The 27,087-nt window shown below is 37.5% G+C and overlaps 1 protein-coding gene across 1 annotated transcript in view; it reads left to right on the top strand.

Annotated features, from left to right (window-relative positions):
* The window catches only part of si:ch211-127i16.2 (probable flavin-containing monoamine oxidase A), a 103,542-nt gene that overhangs the window by 57,548 nt on the left and 18,907 nt on the right, over positions 1-27,087 (top strand). The window contains exons 9-10 of the mRNA XM_038268250.1: positions 18,098-18,256; positions 25,893-25,979. Coding sequence (XP_038124178.1) covers positions 18,098-18,256; positions 25,893-25,979 — 246 coding nt within the window. The remainder of the gene's footprint in view (positions 1-18,097; positions 18,257-25,892; positions 25,980-27,087) is intronic.

Below are 27,087 nucleotides of genomic sequence, written 5' to 3'. Positions count from 1 at the left end.
GCAATGTCAGGAACGACGCTTGAAGAAGGAGACCTTGTAAGCTGATTGGCCCCGGGAAGGGTGCGACACCGAGGATGATTGGCTGAGGTTTGGCAGTAGGACTGCAGCAGGTGATCCATATGAGGCTGATTAGAGTCTTCCAGATTGAATTTATACTTAAGCTTCATGACCCATGGACCAAGGTCACAGTCCTAAACATGGTTGTAGCTGTTTTGACTTCCGGCTGGTGAACCTATCTTCCCCATCACCACAAGCTCATCTCCTGTCCACTGACACTCAAGTATAGATCACTAGTTTGGTATATTTTGGTGTGACTAAATGATAATGTTGTAGTCAAGACCAGTGGTTTCGAACCCTGCTCCTAAGGGACTCCTGTCCTGCATATTTTAGGTGTTTCCTTGTTGCATCACACCAAAAAGAATAGAGTACTAACAGGCTTCTGCAGTACTTCAATGCAGAATAAGAACCCTAATTTGTATGAGGTATGCTAGAAAAGAGACATATCTAAAACATGAAGGGCAGGGGTCCCTGAGAACCATGTTTGGGAACCACTGGTCAAGACAACACCAACCAAGACCAAGGATTACCGAGAGAAGGGCAAGGCCTTTAGAGTCTCGACCGAGACTTGAGTTCTTTGTTCTTGGTCTCTGCCTCTAAAGGTCTTGGTCTTGTCTTGTTACTCCATGGTCTAGCTTCTTGTGGTCTTGACTTCAACCCTACTAAATTCTCTTTCATTTACTAGTTGAATATATGCTTTATATTAATTTGTATAATTGATTCATGTTTTACATGTCCTAAAAGTAGAGTCAAGTTTTACAGAATGGAAATCAGCAAATCTGAAATAACTGTGTGAGCCCCAGAGGCTCCTTTATGCTGGTTCGACTCCAACTTTGCAATAATTTTTATACATTGCTATCAGTGGTGTCAAAAGTACCCAGATTTGTTACTTAAGTAGAACTATAGATACTGCAGTTTAAAAACACTCTGTTAAAAGTTGAAGTATCAACTTGACCTCTTTACTAAAGTAAAAGTGAAAAAGTATGTGCTCCAGAAACTACTTAAAGTATAAAAGTATAAAGTAACCTTTAAAAAAAAAATCAGCCAGATGCCACTATATGAATATTAAAGATAAATTTTTCGACTATTTCTAAAAAATTCTCTGAGATAGAGCCAAGGATGAGGGAGGTCTTGTTGGTCTCCATCTCCCGATACGCTCTCGCCTGTGTCCGACCTTTCAGAAATTTCAACATCTTTTTCTGAATCCATCATTGTAGCATGGCATAGACAATTCACGTTAGCAGTTTGAAGAACACCTGCTTGCTTCTGATGATTTCCTTTAGCTAACCAATGAATGTTTGCGTTATATGACTCATCCAATTACACTAGTTTTCACTAGATGTGGATGGAGCCAATGATCTGCATTGGATGGAGCACATGACGGGAAATAGATATTTACAAACATTAAACCAGGGGTAACCAATTCAAAATAAGTGGGTCTGAATAAAGAAAATACATTAAATTTTTAAATTGAAAAAAAAAAAAAAAAAAAAAAAATTGCCAATAATTGCATCCTGTGTTATCTCAGAGGAGTTGACACTTATAAATCTGTACTCCTATACATCCATCAGTAGTTAAAGGTCAAGGGTCAGCAAATGCAAATTCTACCTGTAAGACAATAACAGCGTAATTGTCGCTGTCTGATCCGAAGCCTCATTTGGAGCTTCTAAACTGGCTTTTGAAAAACTTTGATAATTTGCTGCTAATATTACAAATTTTTTTAGAATAAAAAACTAGCAGATGTGCACAATCAAACAAAAATTTGAATTACAATTATAGAGCAATCAGTATTATTTAAAAAAAGCCCACACTGTTTCTGAATAGATACATTATTGTATTAGTTAAGTTCTGTTCCGTTTATGTATCTTTCCTTAAAAATATGAAATGTCCGATGCTCTTGAATGCACCATAGCTGTCTGACGCTCGCAAATGCATCACACTGGTCTGTAAACGCTGTGCTGTGTTGATGCGCGTTTGATTTTCCGCTTCAGACAAAGCTTTGCAGTTTCCAAACTCACGTCAGCATCACTGTTTATTGTTGTGTGTGAAAAACAAGAGACTAGAAAAAATAAATCAGCCGTACCTCGGTCAAAATCTTTGGATTAAATGTTGTTCATAACACCCATATATTTTTTTAAATGAATCTTCCATATAATCACAAATGTTTTCCCCAGGAGAGAAATATTTAAACGTTTTTATATCATTAATATTACAACAAGTTGCTCCATTGGTCATAGTTTAATCCGTTTCCCTCGTTGGTATGTGGTTGTACAGAGCGAAGCGCGCTCCCGCTACTGGGGATCCATATTCAGCAGGGATGCACTTTTCCGCATAACACCGGACCGCGGTCCGCTAATCCGTGACCTCTGCATTAAACCGAAGCCAAAAGTAACGAGTAACGGTTGTTTTAATAATGTAAGGAATAGAAAGTACAGATACTCGTGAGAAAATGTAATGAGTAGAAGTCAGAAGAAAGAAGAAAAATTAGTAATGGAGTAAAGTATAGGTACCTAAAAAGTTTACTTAAGTACAGTAACGAAGTATTTGTACTTCGTTACTTGACACCTCTGATTGCTATACATGATGCTGAAATGGGCTTACATTGCTCCCTAAAATTAAATTCTCAATGTACATAAGCGGCATTTACAAATCGAAGGAAGTCCCAATAGATGAAAAAACTAAAGTCAGAAATGCTGCACAAATGAGGTTGCAGAAAGTAAATAAAATGCAGATCTCAAGACTTTTCACTGCATTACAATTTACTTTGATCTTTTTTGTATTTTGCACCCACACAATGAATTCCCAAAAGGCTTTATGCACCCTGTTAGTAGATTAAAATTCCCAGCTGTAATGAATGCGGGATCATTAATGCTCATGAAAACATTTATTAGATCTGTGCCTTGATGGCATAGCGGGACACATTTAGATTCACAGGAACATGTTAAATATTGTTTGGAGATAAGGCGCATGGTTTCTATTATGCTGTTGTCATCTTCCTGTGTTCTGCGTGGGTTCAGTAGTTTCAAACATGACTGAAGAATTCACTTTTATACTGATTAGAACATGGTGTTGCAGCCTGGGAGGCAGGTCTCACAGATCTTAAACAAAGGTAAAGTATTGTGTATTTTCTTACAGGAAGATAAAAAAAGTTGCATAAAATATAAGATGTAGCTTTTTTTCCCCAAAGCGAACTCAAATAAAGCTTAAAGAATGAGCAGACATGGCTTCCTGCTGGCCTGAAGGCTGGGCCACATCCAACATGGCTTCCACGGTTCAATACACTGCTGTGAGGTTCTTGTTTTGTTCCGTTTTCCATGCCCTCTGTTTCTCTGTCACTCTCAGCTTCCTGCCTGTTAAAAATAAGCATATCTGCCTTAAAAATATGCTTTATTACCTTAGGAAGGAAATAGAAATTTCTGAAAGAATCATTCCTAATTTACATCTAGTGTCTTAGTGCTGCTGTCTTCTGCAGTTTTTTTTATTAAGTATATAAGATCCAAGCTACTTCTATGAGGGAATCTTGAAAGTGCTCTTTAAAATCTCAAGGAGTCGCAAAACAATCTTGTCTTCATTATAATATTCTTATCTTGCTCCTACAGCAAATCCAGCCCTTTCTTTTTTAGATATCTTCTGTTAAGCTGGTGTTGATTGAGCAGTATTCTAATTAACTCAAGTCCCACTATCTTTTTCTATTGTATGCTTCATCTGCTGGATGTCTATAACATGCATATTTAAAATGAGACCTCAGGTATAGGCTAATGCCAGCCATACTCATTATCAGGTACATTGATTTCCATTAGATCTTGTTAAATAGAGTTAAAGTTTATTTATGTAGCACGGTTCACAAAGACCGTTACAAAATGTACAGGAAAGTACAAAAGAAATACAGATACATTTACCAACTAATCTATGTAGATTTATAAATCATATTTCAATGCTTCATTTCTTCCAATTGTTGCAATTATGGCATACAGATATTGAAACATTTTGAGTGGAAGGAAAAAGCGTGGTGGCAAACGAGATGAGCCTTCAGAGGATTGTCAACCAAAGGAGTTATTAAAGTCAGCGCATGTAGACCCATTATGCACAGACAAATCCTAGTCATGGGAAACAAATGTCACATTCACACGCCTGTACAAGAGAAAATGTCAGAAATGTACTAGCTGTGAATGGAAGAAAAATAACTTAATCGTTGCAATTCATTTGATAAACAGGATTGCACATTCCAAATAAGGGGCAGAGGAAAGGAAAAACCCCACAGTGAAGGAAATTTGTCCTCTGTGATTAACACAGCCCTTAGAGAGCAGTGGGCTCCCACACTGAGTAACGTCATGTTCAAGGAAAATTGAGACAATCTAAAAGGCTCAAAATCCACATGAGATCAAAGGTGGGTTGAGTACCCAAAAATTGTATTTGGTAAAAAGGCCACTCAAGTACTGAGTAACTGATCTACTGTAAAACTACTCCCTTTTTTAAAGTTATTCAAGTAAATGTAAATAGTTACTACCAACCTCTGCATGAGCTCCATTGTGATCTTCCGCAGTTAATGGTAATTTTTGCTACGATTTCCGCCACTTGTGTTGGCCCACTTCAACATCTTTAGTCCACAGTCAATGCAGCCATCTATAAGGTCAACAGAGGCTGATGCTGACCATCTTTATGGAGATGCTAATTTCACTATCCAGCAACACTGGCACTGCTAAAAGCTACTTTAATGACCATCAATTTTTAGGTGTTTCATTGACTGTCACTCTGGAAAGAAGAAGATAAAAGAGCAGATCTAAAAATCCAGATGTGGTGTGAATGCCTTCATACCATGTCGAATTGATGTAGTAATTAATGCAAAAGGAGGCCCAATCAAGTACCGCAATTTTCGGACTATTAGCCGCACCTGAATATAAGCCGCAGAAGCTAAATTGCATGATTTGTACATATACAAGCCGCACCGGACTATAAGCCGCAGGTTTTTTTATGTTAAATGTCCGTCTTTCTCGCTGTCGTTCTGTCTCGCACCACTCCTGGTAGAAGTCTGCTTCCGGAGGACCTCCGCATTCCCCCACGCGCGGCTACCGTACTTGTGTGTTGAACAATGTTGGGCACGTTACTTTGAAAAAGTAATTAGTTATAGTTACTAGTTACTTCTCCCAAAAAGTAACTGAGTTACTAACTGAGTTACTCCACAATAAAAGTAACTAGTTACTAGTAAAAGTAACTGTTGCGTTACTTTTGCGTTTCTCGCCCCCGTAAACCTCACCACCCAGCCCCCACCTTCTCGCCGTGTGTTTCCAAAGCCAGCTGAATAGAGTGGACGACAAAGACAAGAACCTGCAGAGAGTTTTGCATTTCTTGTAACTCAACGTAAATGACATCAGGGGGGAACGCGATGTGAAGTTTTTTAACAGGGCATTCAGATCTGGTGAGTAAATGAAATTAATAACTGGGGATGTCTAATTCTTATATCCTGTGTGTTTGGGTTGTTATAGATACTGTAACATCTATCTATCTAGATCTATACTCTGTGTGTGACATAAAATATGGATCTCCATCCCTGCCACAAAGGCCATCAAATAATGTTTAAAATAAAAAAATACAGTAGGTTGAAAAGTCAGAGCATCCATCCATCCATCCATCCATCCATCCATCCATCCATCCATCCATCCATCCATCCATCCATCCATCCATCCATCCATCCATCCATCATCCATCCATCATCCATCCATCCATCCATCCATCCATCCATCCATCCATCCAACGCAGCTCGACGTAACACCGGTATTTCCATGTGGAAAACGCTGTTTTGCTGCTGGAGTCATCCTCACTCTCCATCTCTCTCTGTGTGCTGTACGTTAACACCCGCCAGCAGAAACACCCACCTACCCAACTGACAGACGGAATCTCACTATACATCAGCCATTCTCATCCTCCCCTCTCTCATGACAAGGCGTGCACCTCTGGATGACCTAAAAAATAATCTTTAATATCTCTTAAACAAAAGTAGCACAAACAATATTTTTTTCAGCACAAATCTGCTCTAACGTTGCACTAACCATTCAGTCTATTTGCAGAGTTTTTTGACGTGGGTGGGGTGTCAGCTTCACGCAGGTGCGCATGAGTCCTATCATGAAAAAAGGTTCATTGTGCGACCTGAGTAACGCGCAGTAATGGGGTGTCTGCAATGGTAACTGCGTTATAGTTACGGTCAAAGTAATTAGTTAGATTACTCGTTACTAAAACAAGGTAACGCCGTTACTTTCAACGCCGTTAGTCCCATCACTGGTGTTGAAGCAAATGTGACGTTAACATGGTGGATGGTAAAATCCATAGATTTAGGTATTACCCTAGTGGCCGTTAGCTGTAAAAGTCCATAGATAAGCCGCATTGTTATATAAGCCGCAAGGTCGAAAAATGGGGAAAAAGTTGCGGCTTATGGTTCGACAATTACGGTAGCTTTGCATAATTATAAGAAACTTGATATTTGAGTTACTTTTTTCATCATGATATTTTTTCTCGTACAGATATGAGGCACTCATTTTGGTAATTTTTTTCATCTGAAATTAATTTATATTGAAAGAATGAAATTACGACTTGAATTAATATATGTATTATAAATGTATAAAGGATTATTTTCACTTAGTGAAATGTCTGACTAAATATTTAAAACTTTTCCTTATTTATGATGTCCTGTACTGTAAAAATATCCAAATGTTCCTTAAAAACTAGCACAATTTCGTTATTAAGCGGAGCAAAACCTGATCATCTTCTGATCATTGCTGCAACATTGGCTACTGGTCCTTGGGAGATGAAAATGGGCTTTACGGCTTTGAGAAATGCTGATGCTATGAGTAAATCATCACTTTAGCTCTGTGGATAAAATCTGTTTTTATGACCAAAAATATTTCATATCTCTAAATAAACTGAATAAGCTAGCAACACGCTTGAGATATTAATGTGTATGAACATCTGATTATAAAGACACATTTGGGATCATCTGCCCTGAATGTGCCTTTAAAGTTAGTTTTTTTAAAGAAGCAGGTAAAGCTAATTCATACTTCTTCAAAGCATCATCTATGATAAAAGATAATATAATATGTTGAATATATGTAAGAAAAGAAATCATTTATGCTGTGGGCAGTCATTTATATGAGAAGCAGAGGAATTTTATGACGTGAATGCGAGAAAGACAGGAAGCATGGTTTTATTTTAATTTTTTTTAAATGAATACGAAATCAATGTGGGAATAGCATATTTAGTGTTCATTGCATCTCACATTATTGGACTTAGACAACTTTTATTGTCATTTTGTATTCACAGGGTGTATACAAAATATTATTTGGTTTTGTACAGCTTTCATGACATTTCCATTTCTTAAAGTGCAACAGTTTTTCAGAAAATGTGGAGCCTTTCTTCTAAAGGCTACCAACATTTCGTAAACCCACATTTAAACCTTGAGAGAGTCACATAGAGAAAAGCTGAAATGAGAAAATATTGAATTTTTTTATGCAGGTAACACAAACATATTTTTCTAAATATTTCTATCTAAATAAAACCAGCTGATTGTGAGGACTCTTTGAGTCTGCAATCCCTTGCACTGAGCATGCATGTAGTGCCAGTGGAGAGGAAAACTCCTTTGGTAAAAACCTCCAGCAGAACCAGGCTTAGTATGAGTGGCCATCTGCCGAGACCGACTGGGGTTTTGATGCTGTGAATCAATGTACGCTTGGATGAGTAACATAGAAAAGGATTATAGAGTAGTCCTCTCCCGGGGCCCAGACACATGTGGTGGAATAAGCCAGAGGCTGAGTGGTAATGAGAATAGTCTGAGAATGGGGTAGCAGAAAGTGTGGAGGTGGGTGAAAGTTTGCTTGGGTGCGGGAGAGAAGGTCTAGCCTCGTGAGACCATCCTGATCTCGCGAGCTTTCAAGGTTTCACTCGCAGATCAGTCTGGAGACTCTCCGTTAAAGAAAATTTGGAGCCGTTCACCAAACGAACGTCCAATCAGGGTTTGCTTTGAGGCGGGTTGAGGTGTGACGCAACAAGAAGCGCGACCGTTCAGTCTAAAGAACATGGCGGCTTCAGCCGATGAAACTAGCGTTAGCGTGGCTACCGAGCAAGTTTTATCGGAATTACAGAGTATTTCTTCACTGAAAGAAGAGCAAAACACTGCTCTGGAGGCTTTTCTCAGAGGAAAAGATGTTTTTGCTCTTCTCCCGACTGGTTTAGACAAGAGTAGCCTAACTTGTGATTGTGTTTTCGTCGTCGCTCTGTTAGTACGTCATATGCTTCGTTGATCTGATTGGTTTATTTGGCCCGTCTATCACCAACATAGGCCAATCAGCTAACCAGTATTTTCGCCCCTTCCCAAAATTACTTCAACGGAAGGTTTCCAGATGGATTCAATGTATGCTTGGATAAGTAAACTAGAAAAGGATTATAAAGTAGTCCTCTCCCGGGGCCCAGACACATGTGGTGGAATAAGCCAGAGGCTGAGTGGTAATGAGAATAGTCTGAGAATGGGGTAGCAGAAAGTGTGGAGGTGGGTGAAAGTTTGCTTGGGTGCGGAAGAGAAGGTCTAGCCTCGTGAGACCATCCTGATCTCGGGAGCTTTCAAGGTTTCACTCGCAGATCAGTCTGGAGACTCTCTGTTAAAGAAAATTTGGAGCCGTTCACCAAACGAACGTCCAATCAGGGTTTGCTTTGAGGCGGGTTGAGGTGTGATGCAACGAGAAGCGCGACCGTTCAGTCTAAAGAACATGGCGGCTTCAGCCGATGAAACTAGCGTTAGCGTGGCTACCGAGCAAGATTTATCGGAATTACAGAGTATTTCTTCACTGAAAGAAGAGCAAAACACTGCTCTGGAGGCTTTTCTCAGAGGAAAAGTTGTTTTTGCTCTTCTCCGGACTGGTTTAGACAAGAGTAGCCTAACTTGTGATTGTGTTTTCGTCGTCGCTCTGTTAGTACGTCATATGCTTCGTTGATCTGATTGGTTTATTTGGCCCGTCTATCACCAACATAGGCCAATCAGCTAACCAGTATTTTCGCCCCTTCCCAAAATTACTTCAACGGAAGGTTTCCAGATGGATTTAATGTATGCTTGGATAAGTAAACTAGAAAAGGATTATAAAGTAGTCCTCTTCCGGGGCCCAGACACAGATGGTGTAATAAGCCAAAGGTTGAGTGGGAATGAGAATAGTCTTAGAATGAGGGAGGAGAAAGGGTGGAGGTGGGTGAAAGTTTGCGGGAGAGAAGAGCTGGGCCAGGAGCTAAATCAAAGGGATCTTGAAAGATGATTGGCTTCTTTATGCTTCCTCCAACCCCCCAAAATAAAGAGGATTTTATTTTCTAATTTTCTAATTATTAGGAATCTTTATTTCTAATTATTTACTAATAATGAATTGAAAAAAAATAATAAATTATATATATATATATATACAATATAAAATGCAGGCAGGAAGTGTATACATGGAACGCCACAACCATGTAGCTGGAAGTCCCAAGGTCAAAATGGAAGACACCTCCTAAGGTAGTTGAGAATGACCGAACTAAGATCCTATGGGACTTCAAGATCCAGACTGACAAACAGGTGATGGCTAACCAACCAGACATCGTATTGATCGACAAACAGCAGAAGAAGGCAGTAGTGATAGATGTGGCAATCCCAAGCGACGGCAACATCAAGAAGAAAGAACACGAGAAGCTTGAGAAATACCAAGGGCTGAAAGAGGAGCTAGAAAAGATGTGGAAAGTAAGAGCAGCAATGGTGCCAGTGGTAATTGGAGCACTGGGGGCTGTGACCCCCAAACTGGGAGAGTGGCTACAGCAGATTCCAGGTAAAACATCAGAGGTCTCTGTCCAGAAGAGCGCAGTCCTACAGTAGGAACAGCTAAGATACTGCGCAGAACCCTCAAACTCCCAGGCCTCTGGTAGAGGACCCGAGCTTGAGGATGAAACATACCACCCCACGAGGGGTGAGAAAAAAGTTTTTTTTTTTACATATATATCACAGCCAAATAAAAGAATAATCTATTTTAAAATAACAAAAATAATATTTCCCGTTTTTTTTCATAATATACTTTTTGATTTCTAAACTGCACCCATGTTGAAGAATTTGCTTTCATGCTGAATGCAGAATAACCGATGCTTACAGGGACTCCCTAGATTCTTAGCTTGTGGCAGGATTTCTGCACAGCTCTTTTTACTTCTTTTTGTTTACGAGAGCCTTTTCATGGAGGCGCTGGTGTTTTGACTGGAAACGGCTTGAGAGGAATGTGCTCAGGAGAATACAAGCAGCTCCATTAAAATGACATCAAGAACCACCAGCAGTCCCTGCTGATATGAGCGGAGGAGTGAGCTTAGTTCACTAAACTGCCATCTTACTTCCCGTCTCCCTGGTGGGAACATTTCACAGAGTAGTAAAGAATTGCTCTCATGTGAAAACCTATAACCGTGAGAAATCAATGAGATACCATGAGAACAGATGGCAGCAGAGTTCTCTTCAGGAGAACATCCCCGTTCACTGTGCTAAAACACTTTTGCCCATCATCTCAGCAAGCACAGAACTTTGCAATATCAGCATAAATATTTCAGTCTGCATTCTTGATTTGTTTTATCCCCCCATTGAGTGCAATCTTTGAAGCAGCAGCTTGTCCAATTCTCTATCTGAGTCCATGGAGGGGAGTTCAGACTGGCTTATGCATCCGTCTCTTCAATTACCTGTGACAATGCCCTCCCCTCGCAGGTGTAGGTCCATTGCCAAGAAAATGCCTGTAGCAATGGAATTTTCTTCAGGTAGTTTGATATGGTCTGAACTGAAAGAAGGTCTCATAAAGCAAATCCTAGAGACAGCAACTACAAAATCACCAATTAGTTTACTGATTACCACTTTGGTCAGACCCCATTTCCCAGTGTGAAAAAACATGTACAAGGAAAATAACATATTAATTTTTTAAATAATAATAATAATACATTTTATTTAAAAAGGCGCTTTTCTGGACACTCAAGGTCACCATACAAAAGCATAAAAACAGTGTCAGAAAAAATAAAAACATTTAAAAACATAAAAAAAAATACAGAGGCTTTGACAGTGAAATTGATATTTAAAGAGAATAAGCAATTTTGAAAAGATGGGTTTTGAGTTGCATTTTAAAATGGAGAATTGAGTCCGTCTTTCTAAGTTGGGGTGGTAGAGAGTTCCAGAGGCGGGGGGCAGAGCGGCTGAATGCTCTGCTCCCCATGGTGGTGAGACGGGCGGAGGGGACAGACAGGTGCAAATCAGTTGAGCATCTAAGAGCACGGGAGGGGGTGGGAACATACAGGAGGTCTGACAGATATGGGGGGGCAAGGTGGTGAAGTGCCTTGAATGTCACCATGATAATTTTATATTGAATGCGGAACTGTATGGGGAGCCAGTGGAGCTGTCGGAGGACCGGAGTGATGTGGTGGATAGAGGGAGTTCTTGTTATGATGCGAGCAGCTGAGCTCTTGACCAGTTGTAGTCTGTGGAGTGATTTCTGAGGAAGTCCAAAGAGGAGGGAGTTGCAGTAATCTAGTTGGGAGGTGACAAGGCTGTGCACAAGTATGGCAGTAGTGTGTGGGGTAAGGGAGGGACGGAGGCGGTTGATGTTTCTTAAGTGGAAATAGGCAGACCGGGTAATGTTATTTATATGGGATTGGAAAGATAGTGTGTTATCGAGGATGACGCCCAAACTCTTAACCTGGGGGGAGGGGGAGATGGAGGAACTATCAATAGTGACTTGGAAACTGTCGGTTTTGGAAAGAGTTGATTTGGTGCCAATGAGGAGAAATTCAGTTTTACTATTGTTTAATTGAAGGAAGTTGTTGGTGAACCAGGCTTTTAATTCACAGATGCAATTTGTGAGGGAGGCGGGCGGAAGAGAGGACGATGGCTGCGTGGTGAAGTAGAGCTGGGTGTCATCGGCATAGCAGTGGAAGTGGATGTTGAATTTACGGAAGATATTGCCAAGGGGAAGGAGGTAGATGATGAAGAGCAGGGGCCCCAGAACAGAGCCCTGGGGCACACCTGAGGTGAGGGGGTGGATTTGAGGGTCTTCAGTTGAATGAACTGAGTGCGGTCAGAAAACTATGGTAATCTTAAACAAATATAATAATCAAGGTTCCAGCTGATTTTTAAGATTTTTTTTATTGTCTCTATAAATAATGTAAACAGCATGCTATTGGCATGGTAATAATTTAAACACATTCATGAAGGTTTGAATAATGATATAAAACCCAGTGCAACTGTGTCCTAAGTTTTAATGTTAAGACTTTACTGATAATATAATGACAGTTGTTTTCATTGTAAGATATTCTAAATTCATTATAAAATATGATTTTTCTACTCATTGGGTATGATTAACACTTAAAAGTTTGGAGAACAGATTATTTATATTTTTCAAGCCAACCCAAAAGATTAAGTGACAATATTTGTTTTTGTTCTCTGCATAAATCCATGAATTTTCTCACCCGTTAAGAGCCGACAACTGTGGCCCCCTGTCCTTGGGATGTAACATACAAATGCCTCATTTAATTTTATTCTTATTAACTTTATGGTATCAATTTTGTTCTGCCCTAACAAGCAGCTAAGGGGAGATGGACCATATTCCCACATTTACCTAGTTTTTCAAGCATTAAGTAAATAGAACAGTTTAGCAGCTTCAAAGTAAAGCAGCCATATAACACGTGGAGAAATGTTTGCATGTCATTGCACTGCTTTACTGGCCTGGTAATGTTAAAGCTTAATGTTATCAGCCTGCCTGCAAACTTTGCAGCCCTCATAAGCCAGCTGACAATGTCAGAAATGCACATAAGAAAGGAAACACAAATGATGTGGGCTGCATTTTTCTTGTGAATAGGTGTGAATAAAGCAGAGATTTTCGTTACTATAATTGATTTAACTTCCAACCCACAAATTTACATTTTGAATACATAATAATATGCTCTATTGTGAAAGTGAGAGTTGTATTTCTCAACTCTATTCCTGCTACTATGGCCTTCAATACTATAATCTGTAGGTATACTGATAATAAAATAGACACAAGATTGAGTAAACAACATGGTTTATCCACACAAAAAGCTTGTGTAAATGTGTTTGCTATTCTACCTTATTAAAACTTCAGCTTACTTAAACAAAAGCGAGATGGGATGTAGTTTGAATGTATAGTCCATTAACTAGTGTGAAAGGGTCTATTTGCCAAGGACACAAAATAAAGCCTTAACCAGATACATAAAAATAGAATATGCAGCCATGGGCAGGATGTATGGTTGGAAAAAAAAAAAAAAAAAAAAAAAAAAATTTAATTAGCCTATTTTTTATGTTTCCAATTTTTTATACTCGGATGTAGTACAGAATATAATTGGTAAGTGGATTATGCAGAATTATTTTTCCAGAGTTGATCATTCTTGCTCAGTAATTTACATTTGAGCTGTAAGTGAATGCGGCTTAATGCAGTTTTTTGGCTTAAGGAAGATATGACATTTCCAGGTTTTAGGTCAAAATGTTGCAAGGTTTTACTCTTCGGGCCACTTTGACCTTGTGAAAATCCCCAGATCACCAATCTGCTGCTCATCTAATGGAAGAAGTTGTTGGCAGACAATGTTTTTCCTCCTTGCTTTTTTCATGGCAGTGTTCCTTTGCACAACTGGGAGAAACTCAAGTCCCTTGGATAGGAAATAATGGCCCTTTTCTCATTCCTGTTCTTCTTTTGCTTGCAAATACATTCCCATCCACATACTGCAGGTGTTGGCAGAGCTTTGCACTGGTTGCAACACATTTCCCTTTCAGAAGGTGATGGTCTTAGTGTTTATTTTAAACTGTTGCCTATTTTGAGCCAGCTTTGCAATGGTTGTATCATGCTTCTTTCTTTGTAGTGAAAAGTTGTGAGGTTTGCTGGACAGTCTCTACCTTTCATTAAAATATTTTATAATCCAAAACTCTATTTCGTCAATTTTCAAACTGGCTGCAAAGCCTTTGTGATGTCAAGTAGGGTTGAATGCACATGCAGTTTTCTTATTTCCAACAAAATAAGAAATGATCCTTTCTATCTCTAGATTAGCAGAGAAGTAAAGTAAAGTAAACTGAACTCTTCCAGCTTCACTTTCTTAATTCAATTCAGTGTATCTATATAGTGCCAGTACACAACACATGCCATCTCAAGGCATTTTACAGAGATAATTTAGGGGCTTAAACTGAAATCAACTTTGTTTTGCTAATATATCTGTACAAAACAAACTTGTCTCATGGTGCTTTTCATATTTCCTGGCCATTATTTGGATTTTGCTAAACTAAATGTTATTTTTCTAATGCCAAATTAGTATGTATTTAAAACTAAATATATGTATACCTTATTACCTGCAAAGAAACATGAAAAAGTTTGTGCTGAATAAGTAAACTTGCTTGTACACAAGGCCAGCACACTGGGTGCCAAAGCGGATGCATTTACATAGCTGGCAAAAATGCAGATGTTTATATAATTCTGACTGGTATGATAAAAGGTCTAAATAATGTAGTGTAATGTGTTGTTTGGGGCAGATTCAAAACAGTTTGTTCTGCCCAAAAGCCTTTTTGTTGTTTGTTCATTTATGGCTCTTATTATTACATGGGGTTGCCAGCAGGCTGCAAATAGCATATGCATGGGAGCCAAAATCTTATTATATTATAAGTACAACATTCCCGGGTTCTGCTAAAAGATGTGGACTTAATTCTTCCAGATGAACATAGTGGCTAATTAAGCTGACAGATTGGCACCATCCTACACCCAAATATCCGAGAGGGCCGTCACTCATCCAGATTAACCTCATCAATCGTGTAATTCAGCCCTTCCGCCTCTTTGCAACTTAGTCCTGTTGTTTCATGTCAGCTCACTTCTACCAGCTTTTTCTCATCTGTGCTGACAGTGATGCCCTAGCCTGTGGTCTATAGCCAAATTTTGGTTTTCTTCTTTACCTTTCCGTAAAGATGTCTAAAGATAAGAAGCTTTTATGCTTGGGATAGATCAACATCTCAAGCATAATTAGCATTTATGTTAATTATACTAACATTTATAGATAAACAAAAGGTAAGTGTAGAAATAAAACCATGGCCATTACTATAGATTTTCAAACAAGCTAATGCATGAGTAGAAATGACAGATAAGGTCCCAGGAAGAAAATGTAAGTACTAATCCGGGTCCCGGTATTATAAATCTTTCTCTAAGCAGCATATTAAACCACCTCCATGTTAATGGAGTTTGATCTGAGGTAGATCAGCTCTGTCTTATTACATTACAAAAGTGATTAAGGTTAAAACTGCACATGTTTATTGTTTAATGTGCATTTGTTGCACCAATGTCTTCTTGGCCCACCTTTTATCAAATGAGTGCAAGTGTTATTTGTTCACTGTTTCAAACACTACTAAAGTGGGAGAGAGAGAATTCCTAAAAGTATAACGTTGTCTGTAAATGTCTGAAATTCAGTCGCCTGCTGGGAAACTTGTTGCATTCTCATGCTGTTTTCATGTTGCAGAATAAAGCCCCCCCTCAGTACACACCAACTTTGGCTGTAATATACGAGTTGTTGTTTTTTTTGACGGTCACCAACTGTTTTCTTTCTCTTTGTTCTGCTTTGAATTTTTTCTACTTTTAATGGATTAGTAATCCAGCTAAGAATATTAATCCTCAGATATCTTGTTTGCATTTGAGGCCCCATGATGATTGAGAAAATAAATTAAAAAAACAAAATCCAAAGCTGTCATGTATGTAATGCCATAAGCCATGATGTTAATTTTGAGCACTGAAGACCAATGTCCAGGCTGTTTTTCGGTGAACATTGATAGAGGAGACACTTTTGCTCAGCTGTACTCTCCAACTGATGCAAACCCCCTTCTCACAAGACCATCACGAGACACTCCCACAGGGACATGCCCTCCTCTACTTGGGGACGAACCAACTACTTCATGCTCGTCTCATCCTCTTTTAGTCATCTAAGAAATTGCTCGAGTAAGAATGAAAAAGTACTTGGTAAAATCGCTACACAAGCAAAGACTATCATCACAGAGATGTGAGTGAGCCAAACCCTCTGACGTCATGTCTCTTGAAAAGTGCGGCCATCTCATCGGTCTTTTTACCCTGGACTGGCTGGTCTAGAAGGCAGTCTTCTTTTTCCCCCCAAGGTTTTATTGTCATTATGCGGGCAATAAAGATTCCAATATATTTTAACCTGTCTGTGATTATTCATTCAGTAAACAATTTATCACTGAGAGCCAGATCCATCCAAGACAAAAAGAATAAGGCAAAAAAATCACTGCCTCAGTCTCTCCTTATAGATTTCTTTAGGTGGGTATAGGTTTCTTTCTGAAACCCAGTAGTTCAGTCAGATGCAGCTTTCCATTATAAAAGTAATATACTTTGAACTCGATGATTGAGAAGACTTGCATTTAAAAAAAAATGTTTTTCACTGTGTACTTTCTCTATTTTTGTAGATTTATTTGTTTTGTAAATTAAACTTTAAACCATTCTTGGATTGATTTGCAACAATTTCTGTTCTAAAGTCAATGCTGCAGTCTATTTATTTTGGCATTGTGTTGAAAATCACACACAGGCACAGACCCACATCAACACACAAGCACCTTTCTATATCCTTGTGGGGACTTTCAATCGACTTCCTTTCATTCATTAATTTCTAACCCATTTCTACAGCCTAACCATGACCTTTACCTTAACCCTAACCATTACGGGTTCATACCTAACCCCAACCTAAACCTTTTATAAAGGTGGTCATACTGATGTGAAATTGTCTGAGTGTAAACCTTTGCATTGTAGGAGGGCCTAAAATATGTTACCGGCTTCAGGATTTTATCTATACACTTTTTCTGTAAAGAATTGTAAAATATTCTTAAGCCTTTGTTTTAAGTTTTCTGTTTCTGTTTTCATAATTGGAAATTGTATAAACATATACGCTCTACTTACAGAACTCCTCAATCATTGGGTTTTTTGTTTGTTCTTCCTTTGTGCATTTCCAGGGGGAAAAAAAAAACGGCCTGATTTCTTGTGTGTGCTTCCACATTGATATAGGGAATAAATCTTTTACAGCTGCCAATATCCCAGCCAAACCAAAAATAAACACCCTCCCATCATGCATGTCATATTTCAGCAAGAGATCGCCCAACTCTATCAATGCTATTCAAGAACGAGTTTTGTTTATTTGCTCACAAAATATTACTGAGATACAGTCAGAATACTTTCAAGTCACCTAATTGGAAAACAACATAATACTAGAGGCTGTTGTGTTTTTAGGATAATTTACAAAAAAAATGCACTCACCAGGTACATTCCGTTATAGCTTTACAATTGTATCAGCCTGATTTTCTTATAGAATTACTTACATCCTTTTACGTTCTTCACATTTTGTCCTGCAATGACCACCAACTGCATTGTTTTTATATGAATCCTATGAAAGAACTGTACACGATATTTAGTATGTTCAGTGCTGAACTGATTGTGGCCCAATCACAAAACTATTAGGACCTATCAAAGAAAAGGGCTTTGGGATCAGTGGAAGTAATGTAAGCTGGACAGTTATTAGTCAACAATAATGAATGGTTAGGCATTGTAGGGACAAAACCAGTCAATGACTAAGCAAACAAGAGGCCCCGCGGCAATAAAGTATATTATTGTAAGATTATAGTTTAAATCAAAACTTCTGTATCATAGAAGTAAAAATGTGGGTTGTTGTTAATCACCTTTTCAAAAGAAGCCACTGCATTAAATTCTGCATAAATTGCAATAAATAAACCAATATAAAGAAAAATTACTCACCAAAATCTGGCCCCCGCACTGTCAGCTTAAAACAGCTCTGCCCCGGAGCAAATTTATTTAATGCTCCCCTGCTTAAAATCAAAGAACACTTTATTTTTTCTTTTTGCTCCCAAAAGGAGATTCCCATTTACCAACTCCTTTGGGTTTTTTTTTTTATTACCTTTATTTGAAGTTAATGATAAATTACATCATCAATTATGTCTAATGGACCTGGAATGTTTGTTTTCCTACAGGCCTTTTGGAAGGAGAATGGCTTCTCTGGAGAAATTGTGACAGGATCTTCCACTGACTGTCCATTCTGTGTCACCTTTGATGCCACCAGCCCACGTGGTAACCCAGCTCTGGTGGGCTTTATTTCTGGCCAGCAAGCTACTTTTTGGACTACGAGAGAGGTAAAGTCAGTATGCGGTGAGACCTCTCTAATCAGATCTTTAGAAACCTTTGTTTATCCTGTTACAGTTACCTTCCTGCATAAAGCAGTTGCTCTTTTAGACTTGTTTGATATTTGATTTCAATTCAGTATGATCTAATGTGAAGCCAAGGTAAATGCTAATGGAAATATTAGGAAAATAATATGTATTCTGAATGGGTTTAAAAAGCCCAAATATTTGGCAGGAATAAGAGGTCATAAAACTGTTTTCAAACATTTATTTCCATTTTCTCTAAAAACAGGCCATATTAGCATAACAGAGAAGATCATTTGATTTTGACATCAATGTTGTGGGTTCTTGCAAATTTTTATTGTGTGTAGAGACAAAGTCTGAACATTGCATCTTGTCATAATAGCAATATAACGCGAGTGCAGCTTTAAGAAAATTGCATCCACAACTGAGAATGGGGGTGCTTTGCTGCAGCCAGCTCATAATGGCTATTACTTCTCAAACTGTAGGAGATAAAAGCATTTTTAAGTGGTTGAAAACTACAAAGAATGCTTGGGGAATTTATGTCTAAGTACCATTTTCTTTGGACGTCTGGAGGCTTTAGTTCGGGATAGATCAGCTGTTAATTGGAGGGAGTATGTTTATTTCAGATGCAATATGAAATAAAGGATTATGTTATAGTTACTCCAGGAAAAAGTCAATCATAATGAAAGAGCTGTCTTTGGCTTTGTTTTCAGTTTTTTTTTTTTTTATGCAAGCAACTTCCTGCTTATTTTTTTCTGTATTGAGCAGGGTATTTTTCCTATATGTAGCCAATGAAAAAGCTGTTGTTTCTTTTTACTTTTGTATTTTATTGTAGCTGGGACGAAAAAATGATAGAGATATATATAGACAAATATGTACATGTATATGTACATATACATAAATATATGTACATATATTTATATATGTACATATAAATAGTGTTAAGCTGTGTATTTTTTATTTCAAATGAAGTCACAGGTGGAGCTATCGCTACCAATGAGATTATATATTACTTATTTTTCTCTGCTGAAAGTACTACTTTTTTCCTCCTCCTGTTATGTTTACTAATGTACAGGCATTGATGGTGCAATTTAGTGCCACCCCTGAACAAATTGGGGTGCAAAATGTTATTTTACTTAGTCAACACCCTCATGCCTCTTTCCATACCAAATGTATCATATGTACAAAATGACTGTATAACAACATGGAATTTAACTTGACTTTTATGAATTATTAGTTAATAAAAAACTGCATATAGAATACATTGATTGTATTTCAGTCAAATGAGGTAGAAAGAAAATTAACCTGAAATATATAAATACTTTAATGAAACATTTCCACCAAAAAATAAGAATAGAATTTCAGCTTAAAAATAAATACACATTTTCAACCTGGAATAAATGAATAAGTAAAAAAACTTAGTTAATATGAAATAAATTACTAAGAAAGAAAGTAACTTGTAAATTGTTATATTTTTATGCTTAAACCACATTCACTTTCTATCAATGTTTCTCGGTAATCTACTCAAAAGATTTCAGTTACTGACAGATAGTGATATTTATCTCCTTAAAAGGTTGGACATATTTTATCAGCATACACTGATGTAAAATAAAAGCCAATATTTTATATATTGGCTAAAATTTATAGCTTATGCGACAACCAACTCTTTTTCAACAGAGGTGAGTGGATAGGGCATTAGAATGGCATTCAATAAATTATTTTTTTACTACCTAAATACAATGAAATATCACATAAAATAAAGGCTTGTATTGATCTATTAATTTTTTGTTCACATCTACCTAAATCTAATTTTCTATGTAAAATGGATAAAGTTGTTCACATTGATACAAAACTTAAAGGTTCATTAGGGTTTATACATATTTAAACAACCACCAGCAAAATCTCCTAGTTTATAATTCACTGTACTTTTATTGACAAAATATCTCATATTTCGGTAGTGAGCATACATCACATGCTTCCTGAAAATCAACCCACAATTCAGCAAGCATAGAGCTAGAATTATAATGCTGTGAAACCGTGATATTTTTGCTTAGGGCTATCTTACCATCAGAATTTCTTACCGGCACACTGTCACCACATACTTGTTCAGGATAAAGCAATGCTGCAGATTCTAAAAACATCAGGGCAAATTTAGATAATCTGAGATTTCCCTTATTTAGAATGAGCTGCAATAAACAGATTTAGATATATATCTAACTGTAGGTTGTGATGTATTGGAATATATTTGCCTGATTAAATTTTTAATCATTCAATTGTCTTTTTAAAAGGCTTTACACAAGATTTGTCTTATATTACAACTTTGTACATTCACTCAAACGGTTTAAAAATGACTGGAATTTTAAAAATGTAATTTCGGTTTTTTTGTAAGACTGTAGCTATATCTGTAGAAACTAATCTCTGATTGAGCATTATTTTTAATATTAAGTCTTGAAATTTTTCAAACAGGTGTAAGCATATTGCCTCTTCACCAGTTCTCATAGGCTTCAACATCATAACTCTTCTTCTCCCTTTTCTGGCTTTTACCCAAAGATAAATATACAAGTTCCTTTTCGGTCTCTAAGGTTATTTTGCAATTTAGGTCATTTTACTGACTTGCTCCAAGGCTATGCAGTGGTATTAGTCGTCACCCTGCAGAGAAGCAAAATGGTCTTAATAATTAACCTCCACTTTCTACACCATTTCCAAACACAGAGGAAAATCTGGTAGCATGGGATTGGAGTGGACAAAAGGGTTAAATTATGCACAGTATGTGCTGTTTGTTTTATATCATGCTCTTGTTTATAGGACGTGTAATTTTTTATTTGTACACTTGTGTTTTAGGTTTATTTCAGCTGTTTGAGTTTTAGGTCACTGAAGGTTTATTCTGATGCTTCCTTCTGGACCATAAATGGCAGCAAACACAGTAGATAGGTCTCTCTGGGCTCTGTGCAGTTCAAGGTTCTAAATTAAACAATGTCACATATCCGACCTGGTGTTGCATCTAAAAATAGTGCGTGGGGAACTAACTTTGGTTCATTTGATCTTCTTGCTGTGGATTTGGTATGTATAACTGGTTGAATACTCAATATGTCCATCTTTTGGAACTTATCTGCTGTACATGTTTTGGATCAGTGAATCGAAAGCTTTGCACCTGACTCAGATCCCTCTTCACCATGACAGTCTGATACAGCAACCGCATCACTGCCCCCGCCGTACCGATCTGTCTAGTGGTGTTACACTCATCCATCCATCAGGCGTCCTTGCTCCTAGAAATTTTGTCTGGAAATGTAATGAACAGAATCAGTGACAAAGGGCAGCCCTGGCTGAGACCACCATGCACCTGGAACAGATCTGACTTACTGCCGGAAATGCGAACCAAGCTCCTGCTGCGGTCACACAGAGAACGGACAGCTTTTAGCAGAGTGCCCCAGACCCCATAATCCTGGAGCACCCCCACAAGGCAGCATGAGGGGCAGGGTTGAACACCTTCTCCAGATGCACAAACACATGTGGACTGGTTGGGCGAACTCCCACGAACCCTCAAGCTCACAATGAAGGACAAAGAGCTGGTCGAGTCTGAAGCAAAAGATACGAAAACCACATTGTTCCTCCTGGAACCGAAGTTCGACTTTAAGCCGGATCCTCCTCTCCAGCACTCTGAAGTAAACTTTACCGGAAAGGCTGATCAGTGTGTAATTGGTGTGTAATTTGAGCACACCCTCCTATCGCCACTCGATGCTGCAGAGATGTGTACGCCAATACAGTCCTGCAACATCCTGAGTATTTGTCCTGTAGCTACTCAGGACAAATCTCTTCCACCCCTAGGACCTTTTTACCAAAAGCCTTTCTACCTCAATGACTTCACCGGGCGAGGCCGCCTCTAAGTCCCCAGCCTCTTCTGTTCCGAAGAGTTGTAATAGCAAATTAGCTTCAGGCAAATCAGTAAGTCAGACTGAATAATTGTTGTTTCTACTCCTCCTCATCACCCAGAATTTTTGGGTATGTTAAAATGTAGATACGTACAGGGAGTTGCCTCATTTATGCTCATATAAACCTCTTGCTGCAGCCAGGTCTTTGTAAGACAATATAAAGTTGGATTATCACAAATTAAGTCATTAACTAAAAGGCTTTTGGAAGAAAGAGATCTTATGTTAAGTAAACCACATTTAAAGCTACAGTGTGTAATTATTACAGGGATATACAGTCAGAAATGTAATATATTACACATAACTGTTATTTATCATCATCTACCAGCTCAGCCTCTTAACCTTAATATTTGCGTTGCCTTAGAATTCGTTATTTATAATTACATAGGAGCGGGTCTCGCAGCCATGGAGGCAGACATCTTTGCGCTACGGCAGTGCAGAGCCAACAAACTAGCGATTGCAAGATCGCCCATTACGCTCGAAAGTAACTACGGCAAGTTGAGAGAGATGAACTGATACGGTACTGAAATCTATACCCTACACAGACTAATGAAATACTATCTGTAAAATTATCTATGTAAACAAACCTCATCACTTGAGGAGGTAGGTGATGCGGACGTCGTGGAAGACATTTTGTCCCATAACGCTCGCCGTACTATTGGGGGGGAGAAGCGGTGGGGGGGAGATGTTCATGTTGCTGCAGTCTGCAGCCTGGACGTTAGATGTAGCTGAAAATTACACACTGTAGCTTTAATAGTTTTTAAGTTTTTCCCCTATTGGAGTCATTTTAATTTTCATTAGATTACCATAATATACTCATTTACGAATATTTTGTAATGTATTAGATTTTGATTGAGGGCAAGACACTGTCTAGATGGAATGACAGTAGGGAAGCTACAGGGAAGTGTGTTAAATCATGAATTTGCTTGCTGGTTTTCACCCTGGGATGTCAAAACAAGATTTAATCATGATCACTTTTGAATTAAAGTTCCTTTAATCATTCATGCTGTAGCATTATGTAACCCTGTTATATTTAAAGTTTTAACAAGAATTTCAATAAACATCAATTTTCAATGCAATTTTAGAGTGTTTGATGAACATCCGATGGCCACATCAGACATAGGGAGTTGAAAAAGAAAACCCTGGATACCTTGGTTAAATTCTGTTTAAAACTCCTTCAGCTCTGTGTTTTCACTATGAGTACAAAGAGGGGTGCCAATGATCTTACACAAAGGGGTTCTTTTTTTCTTTGTTATAGTTTGATTGGTCATAAACAGGGAGGCAGCAGAGAAAAATGCAGCACAGATGAACCAGGCAAGCCTTTAATCCGACACTCTCTGTACAGTATGCGACCTTATCTCTGTTCTTTCTTTGTCAGTTTGTCCATCAAAGCCTGAACAATTTATCCATATGTGTTTTTCTGTGCTGCTCTTTTTACTTATTTGTTTATATTTTCTTCTTTTGACTTTCATTTTTCTCCTTTGAAGCCTTTTGTTTCCATTGTTTTGCTGAATGTTCTAAAGGCCAGTTTCTCCATTTTAATATTTTCCTCTTTTATTTTACTTTTGGAATTATGTGTTATTTGCTGCTTTCTGATAACTTTCTTTATTTATGTCTCCATTCTCAGCTAAAATGTGTTTTCAACTTAATTTTTTGATAGACTTCCACACTGAAAGGTAAAGCAGACACTCCATAAATAAATTATAAATGTCACATAGGTGCTGTAGGACCTTACCTTGCCACAATTTTTGTATAAATGTCCAAGCATGAGATTGTAGGGAAAAAGCTCTTGTTAAATAAAAAACAAAAGAACTGGTTGTCATAAAAACATATGTAATAAACAATGAGCTTTGAACATGTAATAGTAATATTAAGCAATCTACATACAGTATATGTATACAGATCTTTGCATTGGTTGAAGTATTCTGGGCTTTTGGTCATAATTGCCTGAAAGAAGCTGTGGTTAGACACATGCTTAAAAAATAAAAAAATAAAAAAAGACGAATGCGCAAATGTATATTGATGTTGATATATACAGATATATATTTTTTTGACTTTGGACTCAAACTCAGTAATGTAGGAATCAGGAAGACTTTTGTGATAAAGAATATAGGAAGGAGAAGGGGTATAAATAAATATGTTTTTTCTTCATAGCCTTTTCAGTAAGATTATATATATATATATATATATATATAAATTATGCAAATATTATTTATTGCTTGATGAAATTAAGCATTCTTTCATTGATGCATTTATTCGTACATATCTTATACATTTTCACAGATTGTAGCATTAAAGCCTAAAACTTCAGTGTATCAAATGGGGTTTAATATGATTGACCAACAATAAATGTTGCATAATTTTTAAGGACTGCTCTCAGATTCAGAATTTGTAGTCAGCCTCTTTTAAAATTTACAATTACCATCAGAAATCCATTAATTAGTTAACGGAGTCTAAATGTACGGAAGAGGATTAGGGCCACTGAAAAATAAAAAAGTTAATTGATTTTTTTTTTATTTCAGTATAGTATGGGAAAAAAGTCAGAATTCTGACTTTAATCTCAGAATTCTGACTTTTTTCTCAGAATTTTTTTATTGTCAGTATTCAGTCAGAATTCTGAGATTAAAGTCAGAATTCTGAAAAAAAAGTCAGAATTCTGACTTTTTTTCCCATGTTAAACTGAAATAAAATTAAAAAATCAGTGAACTTTTTTTTTTTTTTTCAGTGGCTCTAATCCTCTTCCGTATAAATGTGTGCTTTTTTCTTAGTAAAAACAAGGACGGCACAATATTAAAGAATATTTTAATTGTGATGTTATAAGTCAAATTTCCAAATTTTCTCTGACTATTCCTTATCTCTTTCCCAGCTGCTCTTCCTTTGATGTCTGTGATGTTTAGTAAAGTGACCTATATCACTATTGTAGTGACACTATCCAACTGAGTAGATATCTTGTTGGCATGCAATGTGTGAACTCGAACGGTTGAAATATACTATCAATGGAATGGACATGCACACCATAGTTTCAGATTTCAATTTGTAGAAAAATACATATCACAATTATGCAGAGAAAATCAGTTTTTACATAGCACCATTTTTCATTTTTATGCACTTTATAGGAATTAAATAATCATCATACTTATGTACTAAAATATTTCTGTGTAGCAAATGTGAAATTTCAAGGGGTATCAATTCCTTTGCAAATCCTGCGGGATACTCCTTGTTAGGAAAATGTCTTGCATCACAGATCACGCTTAAATACTAAGATGATGGGAGAATATTAAAAAGAAGATTTTTTCTTAAGATAAAGTAAATAAAAATCCCCATTTAAGCAATCTATTTAGTAGCAAACGTAAAACGGGTATAAAACAAATTGAGTTTGTTCCAAGATGCCATTTAGGAAATAGTCGTCGATCTAAGGGAGCAGCAGGATGCATTTCATTATCACTTTGATTCAGTCCTCCATCTGATCCAAGCTTCACTGCATGTCATTCAATCATTCCTTCTTTTTTTGTATTCCTCATACTTATGATTTTATAAGGCTCATGCTCGCTGTAGTGGTTGCTTAACAACAACAAAATCTCTCTCTGAGCTTGAAGAAATACTAATTTGCATTATTTCTTTGGCAGTATGCTGCTGTGCTTTTAAATGGTAAGCACTGATGATACAAAGCTGAGGCTGGCTTTTCTCTGTGTTTGCAGGCTGGAGAAAGAAGGGAAGCTGTGCTCTCCAGTCTGGTGAAGTATCTCGGTCCTGAGGCTGCATCATGCATCCACTATGAAGAGAAAGTAAGCTTTTCAGTAGTCAAAGTGTCTGTTGTTATATTTCAAATATTTTTGCTTTGAAACCAATATTTCAACCCCCTCGAGTCATAGGTTACTCAGTTCCATGAAAGTGTGGCATGCCAGGATTTAACAGAAGTGGTGAAGCTGTACTCATCTTTGTTAGTGCTTAAATAGTTGTGAACATGACAACAGAAACAAAGGTTGAAGTAATAAAATGAAACCTCTAGCCATGGCTAAAACTTAGCATTAAAATTCACATTGTTATACTGTCTCCTCCGAGCACCTCAGAGCCATTCTGTTGTTTTTGTTATGTTTTTGCAAAATCAGCTTTTTTGCAGATCAATTGGAATTCATTCCTTATATTTATTTAAGGGATTTATGACAGTGTCAGTGACTGCTAGATGCCCTGAGGTTTCTCATATAAAAATGTAAGAATTGCATGGATCTATCAGTCAAATTGACAAAAAAAAACCAAAACAAATCCAGCCATATGAAGCTGCCTATAGAATAAACATGGAGACATTGTTCTACCTTTGAAAAGCCTCAGTTTAATTACTTATAGATGCTTATATATTTAAGGGACATAAAAACAGACAGCTGGTTATATTTCAGATTATAAAACACTTGCGTTAATAACTGTATGCATGCATGCTATTGTTGAAAAGAGGTAAAGAAGTACTTAGCTCATGGCTTTAGTTCAAAAACTGCTGTAGATTTAGAGGGATTCAGAGTCTCAGTGCAAAACATGAAACTCTAGTTTTACCATGAAGAAAGAGGAAGTCACTTACTTTAACCACTTGCTAGTAATGATGCCATAAATGCAGGATGATGTCTTCATCCCTTATGCTCATCCACTCAATGTGCCTCTGGGGATAAAGCGTGTCTGTAGGTTATATAAGGAAACTATCGCTAATATATAGGTTAGCCGCATTTGTGCATGAAATATAATTTGTTCTATGAATAAAAAATCTTCCTCAACAGCATTCTATGGTGATAGGATAGACCTAGCTGACATAGAGATAATTTAATCCCACACAGCGGGCATGACTCAACTTGGCGCCAACCGGCAGAGTTCTGATTGGTCTGCCCATATGGGGTCTTCAGTTACATT

The sequence above is a fragment of the Cyprinodon tularosa genome, unplaced genomic scaffold (genome assembly GCF_016077235.1).
Source record: "Cyprinodon tularosa strain WSP-4 unplaced genomic scaffold, ASM1607723v1 ctg7, whole genome shotgun sequence".
NCBI lineage: Eukaryota > Metazoa > Chordata > Actinopteri > Cyprinodontiformes > Cyprinodontidae > Cyprinodon > Cyprinodon tularosa.
The sequence above is the reverse complement of the archived record's forward strand: the minus strand, read 5'-3'. Positions and strand labels throughout refer to the sequence as shown.